The sequence below is a fragment of the Mytilus galloprovincialis genome, chromosome 11 (assembly GCF_965363235.1).
Source record: "Mytilus galloprovincialis chromosome 11, xbMytGall1.hap1.1, whole genome shotgun sequence".
Lineage (NCBI taxonomy): Eukaryota > Metazoa > Mollusca > Bivalvia > Mytilida > Mytilidae > Mytilus > Mytilus galloprovincialis.
The window spans coordinates 69,017,048-69,044,983 of NC_134848.1; the positions used below are offsets into that span (position 1 = coordinate 69,017,048).

The following is a 27,936-nucleotide window of genomic DNA, read 5'->3' on the forward strand; positions in this document are numbered from 1 at the left end:
CATCTTCAGGATTAGGATATTCATTTGGACCGAAGCTTTACAGAGACTCCATATGAGAGTTATTCCCCCTTTTCCATTTAATTAAGTGATATGCATTTCTAAATGGTAAACCATAAGTGATAAAGACATAGGGTCTTTAGATTTGAGATCCTTGGTCTAAAAAAAATAAAATGAGGTCAAGGTCAAAGTTCAAGGTCATATTCTAAATTTTGATTTTTGCTTATTTTCATTTATTTTCAAATACTTTATGACATATTGACAAATTATTTTTCATAAATTGTTAGTTGCGACATGTCCTTACTTGGATATTTTAGTTGAAAGGGTGCGCAGACAATAAATGGGAGTTTTTGCGCATCTTACATTTAGAATTACGTGTAAAGTGGTATTACTCATTTACCAAACATATTAAAGACCTATGGTCTTTTGATTTAAGGTCCTTGGTTTATGACCTTGAAATTGAGGTCAAGGTCATAGGTTAATAAGACGTTCTAGATTTTGACCTTTGCTTTAAATTCATATAAATACATCATAAAGCCATAGGAACTAACATTTTAAACTGATTTTTCATATTTCAATATCAAAATAGATCTTTACTAGTGGAAAGACCTTCAATTGTTCTCTGAACAATTGGTTTTTAATTATTTTTTTTTTTTTTTTCTTCCGCCTAATTTTTTTCTTGCGTAGTATTGATGTTTCAAAAGATGTCGCTTAGATATTTGGAATATAATATCGTATAGTTTATACGCTTTGAAAATTTACAACTGCGTAACAAAATACTTTACACTGTAAGAGTTATCTCCCCAAACACTGTTTTTCTTGTGGCCACTACTCCTTCGCAACCGTTAAAGATTACAACAAATTTATTTTACCAAATTGCTCGTTACATCTTCAGGATTAGAATATTCATTTGGACCGAAGCTTTACGGAGACTCCATATGAGAGTTGTTCCCCCTTTTCAATTTAATTAAGTGATATGCATTTCTAAATGGTAAACCATAAGTGATAAAGACATAGGGTCTTTAGGTTTGAGGTCCTTGGTCCAAAAAAATAAAAATGAGGACAAAATCAAAGGTCAAGGTCATATTCTAAATTTTGATTTTGGCTTATTTTCATTTATTTTCTAATACCTTATGACATATCGACAAATAATTTTTCATAAATTGTTATTTGCGACATGTCCTTTCTTGTATATTTTGGTTGAAAGGGTGCGCAGACAATAAATGGGAGTTTTTGCCCATCTTACATTTAGAATTACGCGTAAAGTGATATTACTCATTAACCAAACATATTAAAGACCTAGGGTCTTTTGATTTAAGGTGCTTGGTTTGTGACCTTGAAATTGAGGTCAAGGTCATAGGTTAATATGACGTTCTAGATTTTGACCTTTGTTTTAAATTCATATAAATACATCATAAAGCCATAGGAACTAACATTTTAAACAGATTTTTCATATTTCAATATCAAAATTGATCTTTACTAGTGGAAAGACCTACAATTGTTCTCTTAACAATTGGTTTTTAATTATCAATTGCATTCTTATATTACATGAATATTTAAGTGATACTTAATAAATCTGTAGAAGCTGTTATTCAATATCATCGATAATAAAGTAAGGATTAAATCAATTTATCTAATTTTGATTTAAAAATCATAATTATGTCACGCCTACAAACCATCTTTCACGCAATATATCACTGAAGACCTTTTCACAAACATAAAAAAAGTATTAGCATAAAAAGATTTACTGTTTGAAGTCATATTCTGAGTTTCACGTGGTTTCAAAATATATTCTGAGTTCGTTTTGTTTTAATGTTACACTCAGGGGTTTCAAACTATATTCTGAGTTATATTGTTTTTAATTTTAACTCGACTGTTTCGAAATATAAGTCTGAGCTCTTTGTTTTCCACTCATTGGTTTCAAATATTCTTAGTTCATTTCAATTTTCAATTTCCATTCATGGGTTTCAAAATATATCTATTCTGAATTCATGTTTTGGCGTTGGTTTTTTTTATTTCCACTCATAGGGTTTCAAAATATATTCTGAGTTTAGTTACCCACTAATGGGTTTAAAATATGTATTCTTAGTTCATTTTTGTTTTCCGCTCATGTTTTTTAATCCACTCGTGGGTTTAAAAATATATTCTGAGTTCATTTTGTTTTCCCCTCATGACCATCCACTCAACTTTGCCTCTAATGTTTGAGTAAGAAGACGATAACCAGCTCGTTTGAAAGACATTGTTTTAATCTGAAACCGCGCAATAATTATTTCTAAGCATTGGACAAATAAGTTTTCGGATTATTGGGTTGTCGGACTAATGACCAATGGGCTCTCGGAACAATGGGCCATCGGACTAACGAGCTGTCGTAAAATGGGTAGTCAATGTTGTTAAAAACTCATCTCTAATATGTGAATATTACCAATAATGATTATTCAACGAATAACATTTATACAAAACATTTAAATAAATTGGAATAGCATGGTTACATATGCAGTATGATATGAATAACCTATCTGCACTGTGGAGTTTACAGTAGGAGGTAAACTTAACAGACAACATTCCATTTATAACCAAAATAATGATTAAATAAAAGTGAGAGGTTTAGCTAGCCAAAACAAAAAAATAAATCCACCATGTTCTACATAGGAAAAATCCTGTACCAAGTCAGGATTATGACAGTTTTTATCCATTCGTTTGATGTGTTTGAGCTTTTGATATTGCCATTTGATTACCGATTTTCCGTTTTGTATTTTCCTCGGTCAGTTCTCCCTTTTTTGCTATTTTACTTTTTACAAGTAATGTTGTCATCGGAACAAAATAAAATAGAAAATTGAAATGGGGAGTGTGTCAAAAGAACAACAATTACCCAAAGAACAGAAAAAAACACAAGGCCAAAAATTGTTCAATATACTTTATATTGTATTAAAATTAAGAATGGAAATGGGGAATGTGTTAAAGAGACAACAATCCGACAAAAGAGCAGAAAACATCATAAGGCCCTAAATGGGTCTTCAACACAGCGAGAAAATCCCGCACCCGGAGGCATTACACACATTAAAAAGCGCTTTTCTTTACGTGACAATCGTCCCGTTCCCATTGACAGTTATGCAACAATAACAATCGATTGTAAGGTCACGTTAATACGATATCGTGATGGTTATGGTTAAGTTCCGTAATCAATAGTACTTCAGTGTCCTGTTACACGGGGATACAAATGGCTTTTATATTTGGGCCAATATATAATTAACAATTGGTATTGCTACACGACATGCAACTTTCCTTTCAATATAGAACTTTTTGCTTGTATATGTGCAGCAAGTTAAATGCAACTTTTTATGTCTTACTATATAATTAGGAAATTTCCTTTTGAGGACATATTACATCTTATTATATATGTATATCAAATTATATATAACCTTTTATTGCTTCGTATGCGGTATGGGTTTCGTTCATTGTTAAAGGTTGTACGTTGCTCTTTAAAATTGTTTACTTCTTTTTATGTCTTACGATCTAATCAGGAAATTCCCTTTGTGTACATATTACGTCTTATCTATATTTATGCATCTTTTTGATGATGTGATAATATTATGTCTACTGTATTTATATCAAATTATATCTAACCTTTTATAGCTTCCTATGTGGTATTGGTTTTGTTCAGTGTTAAAGGCTGTACGTTGTTCTTTTGCTGTTTACCCATACGACGTTTGGTTAGTGATCGCGAGTTATCTAATTGGCAATCATAACACACCTTATTTCTATAGCAGATACTGTATACAGTAGTTAATCGTATTTTGACATAGAATTATTCGGTTTTCGTTGACTTATGAGTTATCTCCCGTTGGTATCTTCCGCCCGTGTTTTACAATGATTGAACCTGTAAGGGAGCAATGAATATAGAAATTGAAATGCATTACTGGAAAACATTAGTAACTAAGTAAAATTGATGTACATGTATCATATTTAGTATTTTGTACACTCTACGCACCTTTTACGACTAGTGAGACAGGATTGTTCAACTTCCAAATGGTTTTAGTAGTTTACAGCTATTTTATTCAACCGTTTGTCCCAATGTATATTAATAATACATAAGATGCCGACCATTTATGTTTTGAGTTGGAAGGTTTTTCTAAATTTCTTTAGAAATAAATGCTTCAGACGGAAATGAAAAAATTCGTTTGCTACAATTAAAAATTAAAAGGGAAAGCTATTTGGGTCAAATGCTCTTTTAAATGAGGGTTAGGGTTGATGCCCTTCCTTTCTGTCTTTTAATTTCTTTTAGAAATGTTTCTCTTCTCTTTACTTTGTTACGCACGTGTAAACAACTCTCCACAAAAACACCAAACTACACAGAAATTAACAACTATATAGGTCACCGTATGGCCTTAGAAATGAGCAAATCTTATTCGCATAGTCAGCTATGTCCGACCCTAAAATGAAAAATGTAAAACAATTCAAACAAGGAAACTAAAGGCCTAATTGATGTACAAAATTATGAACGAAAACCAAGTACATATACGTTACACAGCAACAAACGACATTTTGTTCATTAATGTGCGGTTATCTTGAAACACGGAACTAAAATGTTTCTTTCGGTAGCAGTTCTGTTTTGTTAAGTAATTGCAGTTCAATAGTGCTTATATTATAACCTACCATTCAATTTTGCAACCATGTTTTCAGAACCTTTCTAAACTAGCTGCATGTATGCAGGATTGGCGTTTTCCAATGAAACAAAAATGTAGCCAAATGTAAATAGTTTAAGATTGTTAAATGAAGGATACTTCAAACCAATTTTACACGAAATTATACTCTGTTTTTCTTATTGTCATCTACACGAAGAAGAATATAACTTTATATTGCAATTCTGTATTTTATTTTTATCTATTTGTTTGCGTTTTTTATTATATTAGACATAGGAAGATGTGGTATGAGTGCCAATGAGACAACTCTCCATCCAAATAACAATTTATAAAAGTAAACCATTATAGGTCAATGCACGGCCTTCAACACGGATCGATGGCTCACATCGAACAACAAGCTATAAAGGGCCCCAAAATTACTAGTGTAAAAGCATTCAAACGGGAAAATCTATATAAAAAACGAGAAACGAGAAACACGTATAAATTACATAAACAAACGACAACTACAGTACTGTACATCAGATTCCTGACTTAGGACAGATACAAACATTTGCAGCGGGATTAAACGTTTTAATGGTACCAAACCTTCTCCCTTTTTCTGAAACAATAGTATAACATCACGACATAGAAAAACACACGATAAAATATCAATCGGAAGGCTTAACTCATCAAAAACGTAAATTAACACACTATGAACGAATAAATTTGATATGCGATACCTGAATGCAAATACATAGTTAATAACATTATTAGGGACAAACATTTAAGGCCAAAAGCAAACAAACAAGTCCGAACAAAGCCATGGCAAGACACCACCGCGAAATATTTAACAACCCTTAGACAATGATCACTTTTAAAGACAAAAACGGCTTCATAATATATACAGGTAAATGAAAAGTAACTTTTTTGGTATACTACTTCTGTGTATATAAAATCTTCCAATAAGGAATACCAAGAAAATTCTGTAATATAAATACACAATGTATACCTTATTTAACACTTGATACATATGGAGTGAATATCAACAATAAAACTATACAATTAGAGCTAGATGAAACTTCCTGTACAGATTTAAGGAGAATAATTTTGATGTTCTTAGTACGAAGAAGTGAAAATTGGTAGATATTCAAAATAATCAAACCTGGTATATAGACAATATCCATATTAATATAGAATAACAAAAAAGCATTACAAATAGTATCAACAGGTCAAATTAATGAGTTTATATCTTAAATGAGTTATTTATAACACTTAAAATATCCCGTTCACGCTATGCTTTTTTGAACCGGGTTCGACCCGAATTATTTAATCTGGATTAAAATTAGGTACTACTACTAGTGTGACCGCTTTCTTGTCTTATCAGCAAAGAATTAATTTTAGTTTTTTTCGACGAAGTTTGTTATCAAACCTTTTTTTCGGGCAGAATTTTCCTTTTTTATTTTTATCTTTTCTGTATATCCTGTTGCTATAAAGGGTGTTTAATTAATTTAATTATTTCCTTTCGTTTAATTTAACGTTCGACTACATGATTACAAACGGTTCGTCAAAACAATTAAAGATTCCTTGAAATATCTTTAAATGCAGATTATATGAAAAATCAATTCGATTGTTTGTTTGTCTCCTTTCAATCAAAACTGAAAGCATACTATGACGTCTGTCAAACAGCATTATTGATCATTGAAGCGTTTGTTATAACAACATTTACACCATATTTAACAAACTTCTAATGGATCACTGCTTTTACAGAATCCAGTCTTGATTCCATAGTATTATCAACACTCGACAATAAACAGATCGATACAATCAGAATAAATACAATTCGGTTCCCTCTGACCTTTTCCTAACTGTCACCATTGAATTAGCAGCATCTCATCATGGTAAAAAAATTAAAATTTTGTCCAATCAAATATTAGACAACTCTGATATCCATGGAAACGGTCTGCGCAAATGAATCTATATTAGGTTTTACAGATTAAATCGTACAGTTAGTTATTAGTTTAGTAGAGATAAAGAAACGCTAGAATATTATATTTTTGATAAGAGCCCGAGATTATTGTATTGGAATTATAAGAACTTTGACAAAACAGCATTTAGAAACTTCCAAACGTACGAAGGAGAACAAGTTAAGAAAAATAAAGACTTTTAAAGTTTAAAAAGAAATCAACAGCTATGAAAATCAGTTTGGAATCGTTGTGTATACTTGTGTTTGTGTGTGTGGTAACGGTTTTATCAGCACCCGCCAAAAAGAATATTGGTGAGTAAAATATAGTAGATTTCATCTTTATGCATTACAATTTGTTGTGAATTTTTATATCTTTTATATATGGTATCCGGCTTTTTTAAATTTATATTGAATTAATCTTAATTGTATTAGGAACAACATTGCTTTAGTATAAGTAGCCAAATAACATGGTATATATATGACAATTATGACAGAATACAGAGAACAATTAATGCAGAGATAACTTAATATATTAACACATATATGTGTACAACATGTTTAGTGATGAATTAATTGAGATCTTTATTTCCATGCAGCCTTTAGATAAATACATAGTTTCTTAGTTAAGCTTTATGACCCACATTTTAGGAACTTAAAAGTTGCCTTTGCGTATTTGGCTATGAAAAATAATATGACTATTGACCTTGTAGTAATCGGGCCTATGTCATGTACGAGTAAAATGTATACTTCATTCTCAATCCACAGTATGCGGTTTGGTAGCATTTCAGTAAATCGCCGTTGTTTTTACGAAACAATATTGTTGACAAATTTTTAACACATACAATTGAAGTCCTCTCATGAAAAATCTGTATATATCTAGATGCTTTGTAGTATGAACCTATTTTTTTTTATTGTTTTTAAATTCCGAGGTACATGTATTACATAATGTTATTTTTTTTCATTGATTTTCTTCTGATACTTCATGAATATAGACTTCCTCTATATTGAACTACATTGGGGAAGAGTTTTAAAACAAAGAAGAGATAGGAAAAGAGTATATGAATAAATTACATTGTTAATCTAAGTCTCGGAAATTCTTATCAATCTTAAAGTGTTGTATGTGGTGTTTTTATGTTGTTTAGAGCGGCGGAATTTGCGTTTGCGATTCCTCAATTCTGTATTGGCCTTTAACCTTTTAGGTCATTTTTCAATTTTCTTGTTTTTTACGCAAAAATTTCGTTTGTGCAAACCCCATCCATTCCATCCTTTACGTTTACCTAAAAAAAATCTCCATTTCTTCTTATTCGGTACTAAGTATTCCAAGATAATTTGATGAGATGAAATGCATTGAAAACATGATGTTAAACTTTACTGATGACATGAGCTTGGTAAATTTTGACATTATAAGAAAATGAAGCATGATGCAAATTGCTGCTTCACACACTTCATTAATATAATGGAATTCTATACAAGTAAGAGGTTTAGCTAGCTATAAAAACGAGTTTTTAATCCACCATTTTTTACATAGGAAAATGTCTGTACCAAGTCAGGAATATGATACATGTAGTTGGTTTCCATTCGTTTGATGTATTCAAGCTTTTGACTTTTCTATTTGATTAGGGACTTTCCGTTTTGATTTTCCTCGGAGTTCAGTACTTTTGTTATAATTTTACTTTTCACACTTCCATATCTTGACACCATATTGTTAATTGGAGACTTAACATTTAACAAAGATCCAATACATATTAACATATACATGTACTTTATTCCAACCCCTGTACTCTTTAAGACGACAGCACATGTAACTCTCTGCATTTTATTTTTAATTTGTCGTGTATCTTTTAAATTAAAAAGACCTCTCACAATTCAAAAACATTTCCACTTTCCCATTTTTATATGCAACATATATTGTTGTATTTTTATACACTTAACGTGTTTGGCTTTAATTTGGTCTTTTTTTTGTCAGATTTCGCCATGGCATTATTAATTCGTTTTTGACATTAATTTAGTCAGTTTTCGTCAGTTTTCGCCATGTCATTATCAATTCGTTTTTGACATTTGAGTTTGACTATCCCTTTTGTCTCATCCGCCTCTCTGAACTTTTTCAGGGACAAAATTCATTTATTTTAAATTTTAAATGACTGTATGACTCAAATGTGTTTATACATGTAAATGTCAAACTCGGAACATGCAAGAAATTTTAATCATTTTCAATTAAGGCTAATATATAAAAAAAATTTTTTTTTATCTTTTTCGTGATACGAATATTTCTATTCAGATTATTATATTTTTTAATTTGTTTGAATCAAATCTGTCAGTGGAAGTGCAAAATATTAATTAATTTTGAATATTTTAGTTTTGAACAGTTTACGGCCGTTTTATTTGACACGATAGAATAATTAATTTGGGTATGGCAGATGTTTCCTTACATGTAATATCCGTTAATACGACTGTTGATGACGCTTCTCAGTTATCAATACCTGACAAATTAATTATTCATGGAAATATAATACAAGCATTATTTTCCTGTTAATTGAGACGATTTGTAATAAATTTCACATTTTATTGTTAATCTTATCGATGATATGTTGCCCAATGTCATAATTTTCTGTTCAATTTTTACTTGAGAGTTTTCAAATACGGATATGTTAATAACTGTGCACTTGCTAACGTCAACTCAACAAATATAAGATTGTTTGGTTTCTATAATATAAATGTGTTCTTTATGCATTGTTATAAATCATAATACCATTAAAGGTACCAATTGTATTGCAACAGTTGCGCATTTCAACAAATAATTGCTCATACAAATGTTAAAGGGTCGATAAAACCCCAAAACAATAAACTAAAAGTAAAGGCAATTACAGACTCTACGAATCAGACAGATACATTCCTTATTTTTTTTTTTTACAATTTTGATGTGGAATATTTAATGACAAATTTCATTTTTCAAGTAGGTATCGTTAAAAAAAAACACATCATATGTATACATGTATGTACATTTTAAAGCGAGTTATCCTATATTCTTATTGAAAACAATACACATTGAACGTAAATAATTATATGTTTCTATTTGTTCTCGTCAGCCATATTCAGCTGTTTTTGTTCGTGTTGAATACGAACAAGTTTCGCCCACCTGATACCTGGTTATGACTTTTTGTCAGGTTGCGGTTAACTCGAAACAGGTGCTTTACACAAAAATAAGTTGCATTCACCTTTTTCATAATCTCAAGCCAAGGCATTTACGTACAAATTAATTTATAAAACTGTTTCCATGATCTAATTGTAAAAAAAAGAGATGTGGTATGATTGCCAATGAGACAACTCTCCACAAGAGACCAAAATGACACAGACATTAACAACTATAGGCTAAACATTCATTAAAACGTTCAAGGTAAACCATACATTGCTGAAGGACGCCTCCGGGTGCGAGAATTTCTCGTTGCATTGAAGACCTGTTGGTGACCTTCTGCTGTTGTCTGCTCTATGGTCGGGTTGTTGTCTCTTTGGCACATTCCCCATTTCCATTCTTAATTTTATCTTGGATTTCGTAAGAATCTAAATATTAGGATAGCAAAAATTAAAAAAAAATCAGTGTAAATCAATGAGGTTAAGAAATAACAATACACTGGAATGAAACATTCCAAATAATATTCAATTTCATTGGTTACCTAAACAGGGAATATGAACCCATATACAACAGTCAAGGACAAAACAACTATACAAATCGTAGTTTTGAATAAGGACACTCTGCTGTAATACAATTTTTATTCGGGCTTTATTGCAATCTTCAATGTGGTTGTGCAATAATTAGTACCAACAATTTGATTGTTCATATAGGACCCGGAACACGATGAGCACAAAAAACCCATATTAAACGTGTGCGTTTTGTTAGAGACATGATAAATTGCACTATTGTACTTAATGTTTCTGTTTTTCTCAATAATTGTTTAACTCTTCAAACAAAGAAACATGTAAATTGAATGTGAAATATAAAACCAAAGAGGACTGTCAGTAAAAATCACCGATAGTGCATGCATCAACCAAGTTCGTCGCATGTACTACACGTGATCACGTTGTCAGATTATATAAGGTCACGTGAGTCTTTTCTACAATAGTAGTACTTGTCTCGAATTGACAGAAAATCGAAACATTTACTATAATCAATTAAACAGAAAACAAAACAATATATTGTATCCGACTGTGTATCTGACACGTGATTTGTAATGGCGTTATATATAGTCACGTGGTTTATTGTCCGTATTATCCTCCTTCCGTAGTTTCTAACCAAAGATATTACAATTTGTATTTGAGTTTTTTCTTGTTTTTTCACCAAACAATGAATGAGATCAAATGAAAATTGGTCTCTCAAAAAGATGTTTATTTTTTCTCGTTTGAATTGTTTTACATTTGTGATTTCGGGGCCTTTTATAGCCGACTATGCGACTTTGGCTTTGCTCATATTTGAAGGCCGTACGGTGACACATAGCTGTTACTTTAACGGCATACGATACAGTTTTGATCCCGTATTTACAGTTTGATGAAAATTTCTATATAGGCTATTTTTGCCTTATTAAAACAAATATTTAATAAAAAAAATATACCTTCATGTGCTACTTTTTGAGTTAAATGAGGTCGAAATTGTGTAAATTTGCTCAAAATTCGGATTTGTGGCCGTATTTTCCCTTTCGAAAGACAACCATAAGTTTTTTGTTTTAAAAGATAAACACTAATTGTCTTTTGTTAAGTAATTTGTAATATCTGTATTTTATAATTGTCCTAAACACTTATGCATTTTTTATTCAGAAATAACTCATATTTATCAAATGGTCATGAATTGAGAAAAAAACGTAATTTTTTGCTGTATATTTATCAACATTAAAAAATTGCACTTTTTGCAGTTTTATAAAATTTTGTTCACACAATCTCCCTGCAAAATGAAACAAAATGTCTTTTTAAAAAATAGGGGTCCATGCACTTGTTTTCAAATTAAATCAGTTTGAATGATAAAAATCAGTCGAAAAATGCATCTTTTCCCGGTATGTCACAGTTTGACGTCGCGAAAATAACATTTTACGTTAGCAACGTCATTACCTCCCCTGTTACTGTAACGTATGCCCTTAAGTAAATAAATCAGGTTATGTTATAATAATTACAATTTCGAAATTCCTATTATTCGCGATGCTTTCTTAAACGTTATCCATAAGTTTTTTTTCGTGTAGATCGAAGTAAAATGATACAAATTGAGATATATATTTTTGTCATTTCCAACTCATTTTGCTGGAAAAAAACTTTTGGTCTCTTGTGGAGAATTGTCTTATTGACAATCATACCACATCTTCATTTTTTTTAATAAAAACTTAACATGGTTCCGTGAGTTTGTCCAAAGTATAGAAAATCATTAGTTGCTTTGTCATATCTTAATGAAGTTGTCTTTTTGTAACTGTATACATATTCTGTTTGAAACTAAACTATGGCCAAGCAAAAGTATAGCGTGGGATTTTTTATGTTGTTTGTTGTATCTGTCAAGTACTTAAATCTTGTAATAATTTCAAACACAGCAATAAACTAACATAATATCTATCATTAATAGTTATTTTATTCATTTATTGTGTTAAATTTCCTTTTAAAGTGGAATTATATGTCTTTACCAATATGTCACGGAAGCCATTGAAAGCTACATAGAAAATAAACAATACCGTTGTTTAAAGTTGACACGGAACAACGGAAAGTGATCAGAAATCAAATAAAAATCGCCGTATGTATCAGTAACGTCAGTGTCAAGAATCCGTTATTAAATAAAGCTGTTTGAACTTCTAACTATTACTGATTTTCAAGGTTTTAATTTTAATTTAATCAAAATCCCTGCGAATGTCATTTACCTTTTAACCTCAAGATAAAATCATAATCAAGTTTAAAATTCATTTGTTTTATATATTCACCTTTAGTTGATACTAGTACATTCAAAGATGAATATAAAAAGAAAAGACACTTCTATAAATTGAAAGCATCCCAAGCTGGGAACGCTGAAAGTATAATTAATATACAATGTTTAACAGGCAGGCGTACACGAATAAAACAGCAAGATATCGATACAACTCTCCATCCAAGTCACTATGTGCAAAAAGCAAAGGGCTCATACTGACCAGCAAGCTATTAATGACCCCAAAATGACTTATGTAAAACAATTCAAACAGGAAAATCAACGGTATAACTTATAAAAAAAAGAGAAAAATACGAAACGATGCATAGTTTAAAGACCCTCTAAAATGTCAATTGCCATAAGAACGTTTTTCATTGGTCAAATAAAAGAGAACAACAAAAGACATCAACCAGAGATGAACAAATTGTTAGTTTTATCATATTGACAAGATTGATATCTAAAATACATCAATCTCATGTAGCTTCTTTGACATTAATATACAATGTTAGTCCACAGAAATGGCGTATGGTGAGGATCTAATGAAATTAACAATGAAATCCGTAAGAAATCTTTGTGTAAGATGACACTGTAAGTCTAGACAGACTCCAAATGACTTGATACGTCGTGATTTAACACATCACAGATTTGAGGGTCTGTATGGTGTTAATAGAGAATATAGAATAATGGGGAAAACGTGTAGAATAAAGAATATAGAAAAATAGAAAACAACAAAAATAGAAATAGAGATAAATGGGGTGCCCAAATATCAAGAATATTAGCGAAACTTCAGAGATCAGAGAAAATGTGATCTAGAAAAATTAGAAATAAATGAGGAACCTCCCATTCCGACCCTCAAATTGTAGGATTGATTTCTTGGAAATAACTCAATAATCATGGGAACATCTTACATCTTATAATTACATTTGTACGGAATAATCTAATTTATGTCACAAATTTTGTCTAAAATAGATTCGGTATTCTATCGTTGGCATATTGGTAAAGATTTATTCTTTCTATAAAACTTTACGGGAATGTTTGTGATGAACAGTAATGGTGGGAAAATCGAGATAAACCTTTACGGTATCATAATTAAGATTAATAAATGTATCTTACAACAATATTTTGGAGTATACGATCATTATTATTCTTTAGTTATTTAAATGTTAATTATCGTCGCTGCGACATACTCCATATGGACTATTATTTGGATGGGGAGTTGTCTCATTGGCACTCATACCACATCTTCCTTTATCTTATGACGTTGTTTTAAACCAACATCAATCAATTCAATAAAATTTACAAGACATTTAAACATTTTAACTGCAATTTATTTACAGGAAATTCCCCCTTACTTCATCGACATCTTTATACATCTATATGTCTTATATAGTATATGACAATATATAAATTCCTAACATACAGGGAACTGGAGTGCCCTAAGAAAAACCACTGAACTTCGGTCGAAAATCGTATAATAATGTTTGGGGCGGATTGTGGGTGATATCTTTATTCATGAACAAAATATAAGAATTTCGTCACGTCATTGCTGGAATATTGTTCAAGCAAGATATCAAACAATCGTAATGTTTTGGTAAACGTCTTTTAAGATATGGCTCAAAATACGTCATATTCTTAAACTGTGAACTAATAAAGATTTTCTTGGCTACGCTACAATAAATAGTAAGCCCATGCTGATCTCTATGGAGATGACATTTACATGCGCCATTTTATAATTTACACAATCCTACAGCTTCAATTTTTTAAAACCTTATTGTATTTTAGTTCTGTATCCCAATGAGTTAACGAGATCTGGTAAAAAAATCTATCTCAATTCCATGCTTGTCACGTAGCGAAGTAGCCGTTATTCAGTAGGTGTACTTATTGCTAATCTAAAGAATATCGATATAAAGAGAATAACTAATGATTGTATAAAACGCGGGGGCGACGCTTCTAGCAGATTCTGTCTCTAATGATCTGAGTTGTCTTTAATACACCAAGATCTGATAAGCGTTTTTTTGTGTCTGTCTGAATTTGTGGCATTATAAAAATAAGATACTGCATTGTTATTACGTACATAAAAGGCACGTTGATATTATCAATAAGTATGGTAGATTAACAGAGACATAAAGTAGGAATAAAAAAAAATAAGATGCTGCATTGTTATTACGTACATAAAAGGCACGTTGATATTATCAATAAGTATGGTAGATTAACAGAGACATAAAGTATGAATAAAAAAAAATAAGATGCTGCATTGGTATTACGTACATAAAAGGCACGTTGATATTATCAATAAGTATGGTAGATTAACAGAGACATAAAGTATAAATAAAAAAAAAGATTATGTCTGATCTTACAAGTAGAGTTCACTTGAAACTAAAGTCTGAGGTGTTGTAAATCGTATAGGCGTAGTCCACTTGAAACTGTAGTCTCTACTTGTTTTCTGATATTTAAGGTTTTATTCAGTTGAAACTGGAGTCTCGAGTTGTGTTCCCACATAACGACATGTTACCCTCGTTTAGCCCTGAGATAACATGTATACATATACACGTTTGATTTTGATGATTGAATCACGTAATTTTGCGATTTTTTTTGGGGATACTTGTACCAATTGTCCAGCAGGGTGCTATGTATTTTGTATTCAGAGACACTTTGTCCTTCAATATTCATTAACCCATCACAATTATATTTAAAAAAAAGTCTTGCCTTTTTTTTTGAAAGGGTTCAGTAGAACATTTAGCGGTTGGTATGTAACAGTACCTAAAGTATATAGTGAACAAAATAAAAATATATCAGCGTATTTAAATTATAGATTTTTTAGTACAATTGTTTACACAATAATTAATTTTCCTAATCATTCGGTATGGTTCAAGGTTTCATTCATTCAAGGATGAATTGATCGCGTACGATGTTAATTAATTACTTGCTACAAGATGTCATTAGAAACAATGAAGTCGTATTCGTCATTGTCACACTAGAATAAACACTACCAATACAAAATAACGTCAGCAATTACAACTTTGTACTGATCAATGATTTTTTTTTTCACCATTTTTTATTCCATAAAGACTTTTCTTTATCCCACGTAATTCCTTTAGGGGTCTGTTCATTGGCGATATATCATGAAAAGTGAAATGAGAAATCTGTCAAACGTATTTTATGTATAGATGGCGCTTTACACCATCGTATTCACATCAACTGCAGATGTTGTTCGATTAAATATACCACTTGTAAATACAATTTTACAGTTTCTTCAGAATTTATGAAAGAAGGAGCAATTTTCTTGGAATAAATACAGCTGTAAAATCTCTGGAGCCAGTAAAATGCGTAGGAACATCAACATCTATAATACATCACGTGATGTGTTCTTTGTCCACGATTATGAATGATATACAGTCATTTATTCAAACTGTTCATATTGATATTTCATTTAAAGATGGGGTTTTCAAATGTTTTGTTATTATTTTATTTACATATTTCTGATAAGTAACTCCGAGGATATTTCAAAACGGAAACCATATGTTTTAATTCTATTTTTCTACTCTCTTGTATAATGTCATCCGTAACTTGCATGAAATATTTGCCACTGGGTGTTACAAAAAATCATCAAATCAATATTTCTTATAAAGAGCTGTTGTTTTTTCTGTCGTTCTTTCCTTTTAATGTTTTTTTCTTACAACGTGACGATATTGCTTTGTTTTGTTGGGTGATTTTTTGTTTGATTTGAGGTTTTGAAGTTATTTTGAATTTTTGAGTGTTTTTTGTTGTTGCTTTTATTGACATTGATTTTGTCCGTTTTATTTTAATTGTTATTAATTTACAGATTCAAAGTTTAAATGTTATTTTTGGATAATACAGTTTTTTGTTTTCCAATTATCGGTATTTTATACTTAATTTTATATTATATATGTTTTTATTTCAGATTCTGTCCAAAAGTCATCATCGTCATCGGTAAGTATACATAATCACTGTAGATCTATCCATGGCAATCATACAATATCTCTTTATCTATACTATTAAACGAGAAGACCTCATTTTTGGTGTCGCTTCTCTTCTTTCCAGAATAAATTAATCAACACGCCTCTGTGTTCTATAGGTGCAGTGCATAGTCGCATTTGTCATCCATTCACATGATTATTCAGATTGAGTTATTTTAGGAGAAAAACGAGAAAAAAGGCATCCGGATATTGTCCCGTCATTGTACGAAATTTTAAGTCGGATTAGTCTTCCGGTTTGCGTTTTTCTGTATACTTTGAACATACATATACTACGAATAAGTGTATTTTCAGAATTTTATCTGCTATCATTTTCAAGTTTACTATCCACGGCGGTCACAGAGTTTATTAAATAGAGAGGGTCTGTATACTATATCAATGATCACCATGGATCGATTAGTAAACTTAGAATTGAAAGTAAATACGCTTTATTTATATAGTAATGAATGTTCATAATATACAGATAAGCGCTAAAATTATTCATGTGAACTTTTGATACTTTTTCTGAAATTCTCCAGTCATTAAATCTTTTACAAAATTCATTGATTACATAAAAAAAAAAAAGATGTGGTATGATTGCCATGTTAAGACAACTCGACAAACGACAATCAATGAATTGCAGGCTCCTTACTTAAATAAATGTTCATAACATACTAAATGTATGTTCATATTGAAATTGATAGAAAACCAAAAATTGGGAACTTTGGAAATAAAGGTGGAGGGTAAAAAAACATTTTCCTGTCCCCAATAACCTATGACTTATGATACTTTTGCTGAAATTCTCCAGTCATTCTGTATTTTACAAAATTCTTCCAACAACACTTTACATACTTTAAACTACGCTCTGAATGCCCGCGATTTCGCGGGTGTGTTCTAGTATATATAATAACAGCATTACACCCTAGAAATTAAAGACCCGAAAATAGTTTATTATAATTCGAGATTTGAAATTCAGTATGTCAAATTGATTTTCTTTGATATATATTACTGTGAGTTCGTATTTAAAAGAAGTAAATATGAGTTCTTGTTGCTTTTCTGAATAAACTTGTTATATTTCAAAAAACATATGTTGATTGTTATGATTTTCTTTCCGATATCTTGGATATGATTGCTTAACATCGACACATGATGCCCATGTAAATCTATGACGTTATACTGAATTTTGAACTCAACAAATTCATTATGTTTTATTTGATTTCAGATTCAACAGCAAGAAAAAGAACTTGAAAAGCTAGCAAGATTAGCAGGTATTTTATGTTAATTATTTAATATTACTTTCCTCTGCCTATCAATCTGGATCACCTTTTTTGTTTGCTATATTTTTTTTGTAGACTGCTGTTTGTCTTTTGCTTGTTTTGTGGTGTGTTCGTGTCCGTGTCAGCTTGTCTTAGAATTATCAATTCAATTCAAATATTCTTTTGGTATCTTCTCTTGTTCATTTTTGTAGCATCTATATGCCTTACTTTACATGTGTATCTATTGTACCAAGAAAGTATACTAGAAACCCTCTATAAAGGAGATTGTTATCTTACTATTTTTCTCCACCCATGACTATTCAAAGTGGTTACCTTTGTGTGAGCATGTCAGCCATACAAAACATGCGAATTGTGTGATCCATACAAAACATGCGAATTGTGTGATCCATACAAAACATGCGAATTTTGTGATCCATACAAAACATGCGAACTGTGTGATCCATACAAAACATGAGAATTGTGTGATCCATACATCTTTAACTTGAAAAGGAACTCCAATGATAGTATTAGATTAGCATGAGGCTGAGAATGAAAGTACTAGTTTTCTATTTTGTGTTATTTACCTAAACCATTGCCATGTATTAAGAGGAGTTGTTTCCCTTTGTAGAATTGTATATGTGTTGGAGGTTGACCTATCAGTTCTTATTATTCATTTAAATAGTAGAATGTTACATTTCAAATAACAGCATTATAAGTATCCGATATCATGAAATCTAATAAATGCGTCCCGTAAGTAAATTCCAACGAAGTACATGTTTTTCATCATTCTTATTTTCTCTTTTGTTATTTTAAAATCAACTGCGCTTCAATGAAACACAGAAGACATAAATATCAAACTAATCCTTTAAAAGAAACAATGAATTATTGCTTATTACATCAAAAGTGATGGAATTTCCTGACAAAACAAAGGAGATAAAAAACCTTTACTGACAGAAATTTTGATTAAACAGATGAGCCAATAACTAATCAGAATTTTCCTTTCCATTTACTCCGTTAACAAACGGAAGTCATAAATCTGATCTTATCTATGGCAAGAAGTTCATGTCATAAAACAATTTGATTGCTGTTTCCCTCTATGATGTCAGCCATTTACGTTCGATTAGTCAGATATATATCAAAAATTGGAACGAAAACGTGATTTACTTCATTTTCTTTATAGAATGTCATGCACTAAAGTCTGAATTCGTCGAATCAGAATTGAGCTTACTAATGATAATTTCAACTTTTCGAACCACACAATTAAAAACAAGTCACGTCATTGGTTGAAATTCAATTGCTTTGGACGTTGTTAACCATAGCTTTGGACGTTGTTAACTAATGGTGTTCCTATCTAAAATTAGTGCATAGATTACACAAGGATCCAAAATTCTATAATAGTCTTTCCCGTTTCCAGTAATACAGTACAGTTACTACTAAGCAATTTAAAAAGTAACCATAGTATCAATAATTTAGTTAGATATATCATAAAAACGACATTAAAAGCACAACATTTGAAAGGGAGACAACTCTTCATAACATATTTTAGGTACCAGTCTTGTATTACAACTCCAGTTTCCGGTGCATGTCAAAACATGGAGGGAAACAAAATAGTGCATTTTTTCTGAATTTTTTTCTGAACTCAATTTTTTCTGTTTGATTATAAGTTTGTGCTGAAACATATATATAGACTTTAAAAAAAATCTTGAATCTTTTGGGGATATCAATCCAGGAAAGTGGAAGGATATCATGTTTACTGGAAGTGGTGCGGCCTAGTAAAAATAGCAAACAGAAAGTAGAAAAAAAATGTTTTGACTTCAGGATTGCGTAATTTTTACTCTTCGTGGCAAGACCCCCTTTTTTTTCGATTAAATCACAATTTCACATTAGAACATACATGATATGAACATGAAATTTTTTTTCTATGTAGCATTTTTTAATTTTTTATTTTCAAAGATCAGCTGTTTTGCATGTAAGCCTATGGAGCAGTCAATTACTAGACTGCAACCTTTAGTGTCAACGGAACAAATGCTTTAGTACTCGTTTTTTTTAAATTATTTATTGGAAATTACTTTTTAAAGTATAGTCTATTTTATGTTTCATTAAAATGATTGCATAAATATCTTGACCATGCAAACTTGCTTGAACATTAAATAAGAGTAAAATTGATCGATTATAGATAATTGATTTTATATAAATATTTTATAAGGGATTACTTATTGAATTTATATGTGGAATTCGAACATATGTAAGCTATTCAGTAGTAAAGCTTAAAGTTAAATTGTATAAAGAAAATGTACATGAGTCTGCAATTACGTCTTTTGTATAATCCTCTTTGAAAAAAATAAGCCTTTCCATTCGGATAACCCTCGGTTTTTGTCTGTCTCTTGATGACGCAAAGTCCACCAGTAAAGAAAGTTAATTAGACGTTATTCTCCCGGGGTTGTAGATTATTCTCCCATGGTCGTAGATCAATCTCTAGAATATTTAGTATTGCCAATTCATAGCGATAATATATTGCTTCGATAACATTGACAAGAAGTCATTGACACATACCACGTGACACCGACCCGGGAGACAATTTGTATCAGGAACAGATTCCATTTCATCAGACACGACAAAAAATCGTCTAGCTTGCATCAGACTCAAGATTTAATTTCAAGGGTTTTATAAGATTTACTTCTAAGATTTATTGTTTATTTTGGAATTGGAATTTTTTGCTTGATCTGTACCCACCGCATGACTTCAGTACGAGAAAAAGAACTGAAAGGTTTAGTTTTCCGTCAAGCAGGTGACTGGTTGGTTGTCTTTCAAGTTTTGATAGTTCTGCCGAATTATAACTTTTTTTATATTCTCCATTGGGAAAACTAGAATTTATCAAGAAACCAAGTTTTCATTTTTTCAGACTGAATTTGGTGGATTTTGCTATGCTCGATATATCCCTTCTGATGATATAACGACTCAATAATTCCAATATATTTATACATGTACATCTTTGTGTTTCAATCAACTGTTAAGTTTGCGAACAACTGTTAAATTCATGTAAAAAAAAGCACTTCGGACAAATCATGTTTATAAAGTGTAATATCTACCGTCTAATAGAATGTCAAACAGTATGTTTCATTTCACGTCGACCATTGTTTGCAGTAATGTTGAACCAAACGTTAGAATTTTGACATTAAATCAATACCTCGTTTTATCTGTGTAGATTAATATTAACTATTTTAAAACATGTACAATTTTCATCTTCTTTATATTTCTCAATATTTACACTACAATTAATCGCTCTTAACTTGTTTTCCCCTCACATTAATGTTGCCATTTGTTTGATTTACTCGAATTTAAGATGAATCAATCACATTACGTGTATTGCACAATAAAGACTCCCAGGGGTACAATTAATAATTAATGATTTATAACGAATTTGAGAAGAACAATTTGTTATAATGTAGGAGTTCTTGTAGATGTTCCTCATTAAATGTACAATTCACGCCTCCAGCCTACGAGACAGTTATCAAATTCACAATTTATTATTTATGATGACCTTTAAAAGAAGAACAATGCGTTACCGTGTAAAAGGTCTTGTGGCTGTTTTCTATTAAATATATCACAATATGAAAATAAGAATATATGTTATATAAGACAAAAACGCTCCCCCAAAGACACAATGACTTTGTAACTTATCAACTATATATAAAGGTTACTGTGCGGCCTTCAAAAACAAGGTAAAAGTCATCGTATGGCCTTCAAAAACAAGGTAAAAGTCATCGTATGGCCTTCAAAAACAAGGTAAAAGTCACCGTATGGCCTTCAAAAACAAGGTAAAAGTCACCGTATGGCCTTCAAAAACAAGGTAAAAGTCACCGTATGACCTTCAAAAACAAGGTAAAAGTCACCGTATGACTTTCAAAAACAAGGTAAAAGTCACCGTATGACCTTCAAAAATGACCAAAGCTAGTTGAGAGCACATATGTTTGTGTTGACAACATTTTATTCCTAAAAACATGGTAACATCACAGTTTGTCACACTCGGTGTTCTATCAGAGCTAATTCATAAAGGTTTCTACAATAACCGACAGTATGCTAAATGTAATGTCCATTTAGCAGATTGATGCTCACGTGACATTAAGGATCAACATACTGTAGAATATAAACAGCTGTTATCACAGATTTTATCAAATTTGCACATTTTATTCCATAACATCCATTGAAAAAAGTTATACAGTTTACAACGTACTTTAAAGGGAAAAAAAGGATGACGCGCTGTCTTGGATTTACTTACAGCAAAAGATGTCTAGGAACCAACACGTCGAATAACCACAAAGGTCCTAAATATCAAAGCAGGCAATTTTGTAGACAGTCATATTGATTGAATTAATTTATTAGACGGAGAAGCGACAAACAAATCAAAACTAATTTCTCCGTTTAGTACATTTTGTGTATTATAAATGTGCTCTACTCAATTTTATTTTCTATGGGCTTTTTTATTTCCTTTTCCCCCTTTCTGACACTCTGTTATTGCTGATCTTGCGCTACAGACATTGCGCAGAGTGAAACAGGCACTACGATACGAAGTTGACACTTGCATCAAACATTGAAAAAATGGTGTGTTTTACCGTTGATGTGATAAATGTATTTCTTGACTTAAACGCACGTATATTCTAAATGGCTTTCTTATTTTGCGAATGCTCATCCATTCTTTTTGTGGAACAGTTTAACTTGTTTTTATGAATATATGCGGCTGAACTTTTACCCAAACGAAGGGCAAATACATGTTCTTTTTGTTTGTTTTACGTCCGATATCTGTTAGATTTGTAAAGTATCATGGACCAAGCACAAAATTATTTTTTTAGAAAATTCAATTTAAAAAGTATAAAGGTTGGTAAGATGAAATTATACTGAATTCATATTAGCGTCAGTTTATATGCATATCTGAGTAGGTGTTAATGAGTTTGTTTTTATTTTTGTGATTTGTTTTTTGTACTGGCTGACTGGTAGATTTGAAAATTTGATTTGACGCAAAACAATTTAAAAAACAATCACGACCTCGCATTCAAGTTCTGTATATGACAACCAATAGAAACGTCGAAAAATCGATGATAAATATCTTCTAATGCCTTTGGAAGAAAGAGTAGCTTCAATTTACTTCCCTGTGCAAATTACATTTGAGCTAAATTGACGATAAAAAAATCTAATAAAAACAGAGGCTTTCCGAAAGAAAATAAGTTGAATAATCCAATGAACGTTAATTTCCGGGTTAACATCCTCCGAACGGTTAATTCTAAACAACAATGGTCTGTAAGCTGTCGTTATGCTATTATGGTCCAACAATGGAGAACGTATTGGTCATTTTACTAATCGGAGATTCAAGGACAGGTTACTGAAGTCACATCACCATCAGGTTGGCAAGTTGAATTCTTCATTGTAGCAAAAGATTATTCTAGAAAAAAATCGTCTTACGCTCAAGCCAATCGATACCATGCGTTATATCTTGGGTTTTTATCTTCTATTTGTAATCTTGAAATTACGTGAATTTTCTTTTTCTTCGTGACATGGACATGGTTAACCAGGAGTATTTAAAATTACTGAAGACCGGCATAATATAAATAGGTCATTCCATGACGCACTTGTAAATAAATAGTACAGAATAAAGAGGTAATAACGTGGCGCACGTGTACTCTTGAAATTACAAGTTTGGGAATTTTGCTTTTCTTATATAGTTGACATGGACATGGTTAACCAGGAGTATTTAAAATCACTTTAACCAGCATAGTGTAAATAGGTCATTCTATGACGCACTTGTAAAAAAAAATGGTATAAAGACGTAATTACATGGCGCACGTATAACTTATTGAGTGGTGAGAACGACTGAGTTAGTTTCTTCGAAGGTTTCATGAAAGCCGTCATGTTTTGTTAAACCAGAATGACGGGTGCCACTGATGTAATAGCAACATTGTTAATCCTTTGCAGGACCGGAGAATACCTGCGGTTTTTTTGGGGGGTTTATGTTGCGTATATTATTTATTCTTTTATATTCTGTGTAATAAACTGCGAAAAAATGTTTGTTTTTTTAATGTGTTTTTGGGAGATTTCTGTCCATGTCTGTCTTTTGATTTTTGATAGTCCATTTCTTTTTCATAATAATTTTGTGAATACTAAATACCCAATGTAAAATGTTGTTACCAAACAAGTAAACATATACGTGGTAATTGAATTGTTGACGTTATTGACACAGAACCTATTTGCTGATGCGTATTCCTGTTCAATCTCCATTAACAGGGAATATGATGTAAACAAAATCGACATTAAAAAAAATGACATTCATAAAATGATAGTAACATACGTCACTAGCCTTATCATTATTCAATTAGTGAAGGCTACATAAGTTCGTCTGTTTAAATAAAGAAATATGAATTCTCTAATGACGCGAACAGTAACACATATGGACAAGCAATATCCTGTATATTCAAATATGGAAAAACGTATAATATATAAATACGTAGTTATATAAGGTGAATGTATTTTTGTCTGTCAAAAATACGCGCATGATATTATTTTAGTCTCTTTATGTTCAGATCAGCAGATGTTAAATAAATGAAATGACGTCATTTACGTCACACAAATATCAGAGAATGAAAACAGATGCTTTATGGTTATGCTTTATGGTTTGAAAAAAAAAACCAATGTTTTACCTAATGTTGTACATTTATATTTTCTGTTGTTGTTTTGAGTTTGCGTCGTATGGTCCCTTGTTGATAGGTGTCACATTGGCGATAACACCATATCAGTATATTTGTATATTATAGGTAAACGGGAAATATAGAGATTGGCTTCAAATAACCATTTTGGTACATAAGTACAAACAAAAAATGCATGTATATATTTTTGGTGGTTTTTTTTGATGATTTTTTTCCCTTTTTTAGCACAAAGATTATCCCATAGCATTGGTGTGCAGAAACAGAAATCTTTTCACTACAGTAATTTAAATGGAAAAGAAAACAGCAAATCGCAAGCAGAAGAAAAAGGTAATATAAATTATAAAATGAGTGGATATTTTGTCAAGAATTCTAAAGAGAAACTAAAACGTACATGGACTAAATAAATCCGTTCTTTTTTTGTCAATATTGAAAATCACATTCAAGTCGAACATTTATACAATAATTTGACTAAGCCATACAATCGGAAAACAACAGTCGAAAAACTGAAACTGCATGTGCATTAAAATTGAATTAGTGTTTATTTATGAAAAACAATTCTTTCATGTTTGATCATGTTTTGAAGTATGTATGCTCTAGCAAACCCAATATGCCGGCATTATGCATATTAACATCGACAATAGCATTCTAATTTCCTCATTTCAAATTACAAAGGAAACTAGTTAGGAAATATCAGTTTCAAATTACTGCCATTTCGTTTTCAACATCCTTTTTGGATTTTATTTTCCAAATCGTTAATTTTAGAAGTATGTTTCCTTCCTTCACGGATAAAACTTCCGACACTCTGAATACTGAATTTCTAATTACAAATACTCACTGGGAAGTACTTTAACATACTCACTGGGGAGTACTTTAATAGTGTGTTTGGTGTGTTATTTGTTTATGTTAATACTTGCGTTTTGATACACGTATAATAAATCACAAGAAGCTTAAATAGTTGAATTAAATCAAAGCGATTTGTATTGGACAACACTTTTATAAACAATTTGAAATCCAGTTTTCAGCACACAAGAAAAACTGCGATATTACAAAACTTATCACTTTCAATTTCTAAATAAAATTATCGAAACTAGGTAAATGTGAGAAATATCCATCGTATACGTGTACATGTAAATAAAAGAAAACAAAAACACTTTCTATTCCATTTAATCGCTACCCCCGATTTACTGGAAACTCACCAAAACTCAATAAGAAGCGGAACCCAACTATCAACGGATATTACCCGAATACCCTATATTTTATAGTACACTACTGCTTTTGGGAATGTTGGTCCTCAATGCTCTTCAACTTCGTACTTTATTTGACCTTTTAAACTTTTTTGGGATTCGAGTGTCACTGATGAGTCTTTTGTAGACGAAACGCGCGTCTGGCGTAAATACAAAATGTATTCTGGTACATTGTATCTATGATGAGTTTATTTATATATATCAATTTAAATATTTGTCATTTTTACTCTATAAAAGTATAAATCAAATTCAGGTACTAGTATTCGATTTGTATGCCTTGTATCTATGTTCTTTGTAAGCAATATGACGGATAAATTTATTAAAAAGAAAGATAACTCTCGGTAAAAAAAAATACTGAAAATTAGGATTTTTTTTCTTCTAGTTGTCAATCCAGACACTGGTGACCTTGTCAGCGATATTAAACAAGAAACAAAACAAGATGGCGACGTAATGACAGAAACGAAAATAAATATTCCATCAGAACACATAGAAAAGACATTTCTTGAAACGCAACCAGAAAGTATCGAGAGTGTTCCTTTAGAAGTAAGTAAATTTTCTTTACTTTTTTATCACGTCTTCTTTTCTTTAACCTATATTGGATACCATAGGTACACAAAGTACGGTATAAATTTAACAATACTATCAGTCCAAGAATCCTTCTAGTATTCAGATTTTTTAAGACTCCGATGATATCCGAAAATGTGATTTTCTAATTACATGATTTACAATTCAATGCGAATTATTTCTATTCTTGGTTATTATTGGTTCCCTGCAGTGAAAAGTTATGATGAGAAGTAAAAAGAAAACGATGTGTTACTTCAATTAACGAGCATTAACAACTTATTAATCGAGTTGATTACAATTATAATTGACGGCAAAAGACCGTTAATAATTTCAAAATTTTCACAAATATTATCTTTAACTTCTACTAAAGGGGCCATGGTTATGATAGTGACTACACACGGCCGGTCGAAATGCTTTTAATCTTTAAATTAATATGATATAGAACCCGCTAATCTTCATTGTGGAGAATCTTGTCAAATGCCCGACACGGGAATCTGTTGTTTAGTGGTTGTCGTTTGTTGTTGATCTATACATTTTTTTGTAATTGTTAAGTTTTTATACATTGTGACTTGGATTTAGAGTTACATCTTCTTATTTACAACCAGCTTTTAAATTAAATAACTTCAGAGTAATTTTCATAATTCCTGTATTGAGTTTCTAGAAATTGCTATACAGATAGATCCGTATAACATTCAATCACTAAAATTCAATCACTAAAAGACGTAAATTAACTTGCTGAAATCAATACCATGAATGAAACGTATTCCTTTATAATCTTAATATTCAACTGATACAATGTAACGTATTGTGGTACTTTTCCCATAAACTATAAACATGTGGGTGTTATTTTGATAAAATAAACGAGCTAACATTATCGGATTTTTGTGTGAAGATCAAAATAGCTACAGGAATTGAATAATTGATTTTGCTATTTTATTCAAACTTAATTTAAACTGTAAAGACTGAAAATAGCAATTGTAAATAAATTACGACTTTTGTATTGTCAAACATTCAATTAAATCCGTATTTAATGGGCGATGGATACAAAACAGGAAATCTTAATGGCACCAAAGCTGTTTGTTGTTCGACACAGTTTTCATCAAAGGTCGGAAAGGAAGCAATTATCTGACAGATTTTTGTTCCACCCCGCATAATTCTGTAAGTGCACGTCCCAAAAGAGTGGCGAAAGATACCAGAGGAACACTCAAACTCATAAATCAAAAATAAAATGACAACGCCATGACTAAAAAAGAAAAAAACAGACAGACAAACAATAGTACATAAATCACTATATAGAAAAATAGACTTATCGGGGCCTTTTATAGCTGAATATTCGGTTTGGGCTTTGCTCATTATTGAAGGCCGTACGGTGACCTATAATTGTTAATGTCTGTGTCATTTTGGTCTTTTGTGGATAGTTTTCTCATTGGCAATCATACCACATCTTCTTTTTTTATATTATCAACACCAACCCCACCAAATACTGGATGTGATATCATGTGCCCCCGAAAGGTTAGCAGATCCTGCTCCCCATATTGCACCCATCGTGTTGCTTATGCTAGTTCAAACCATGTTAGGAGGTTGTATTTTTTTGCTGTATTATGCCTGTATATCATAACGTTTTACTTTATAAATGAGAAAAATCAACCCGTTAGTTTTCTTGTTTGAATTAAATTACATTTGTCGTCTCATATGATAGCC

The 27,936-nt window shown here is 31.2% G+C and overlaps 1 protein-coding gene across 1 annotated transcript in view; it reads left to right on the forward strand.

Moving 5' to 3' along the window:
- Positions 1 to 6,624: 6,624 nt before the first annotated feature.
- The window catches only part of LOC143052695 (uncharacterized), a 33,638-nt gene continuing 12,326 nt past the window's right edge, over positions 6,625 to 27,936 (forward strand). Inside the window, exons 1-5 of the mRNA XM_076225783.1 lie at positions 6,625 to 6,891; positions 16,425 to 16,453; positions 17,699 to 17,744; positions 24,653 to 24,754; positions 26,054 to 26,214. Of these exons, the coding sequence (XP_076081898.1) occupies positions 6,807 to 6,891; positions 16,425 to 16,453; positions 17,699 to 17,744; positions 24,653 to 24,754; positions 26,054 to 26,214 (423 nt within the window). The 5' untranslated portion in view covers positions 6,625 to 6,806. The remainder of the gene's footprint in view (positions 6,892 to 16,424; positions 16,454 to 17,698; positions 17,745 to 24,652; positions 24,755 to 26,053; positions 26,215 to 27,936) is intronic.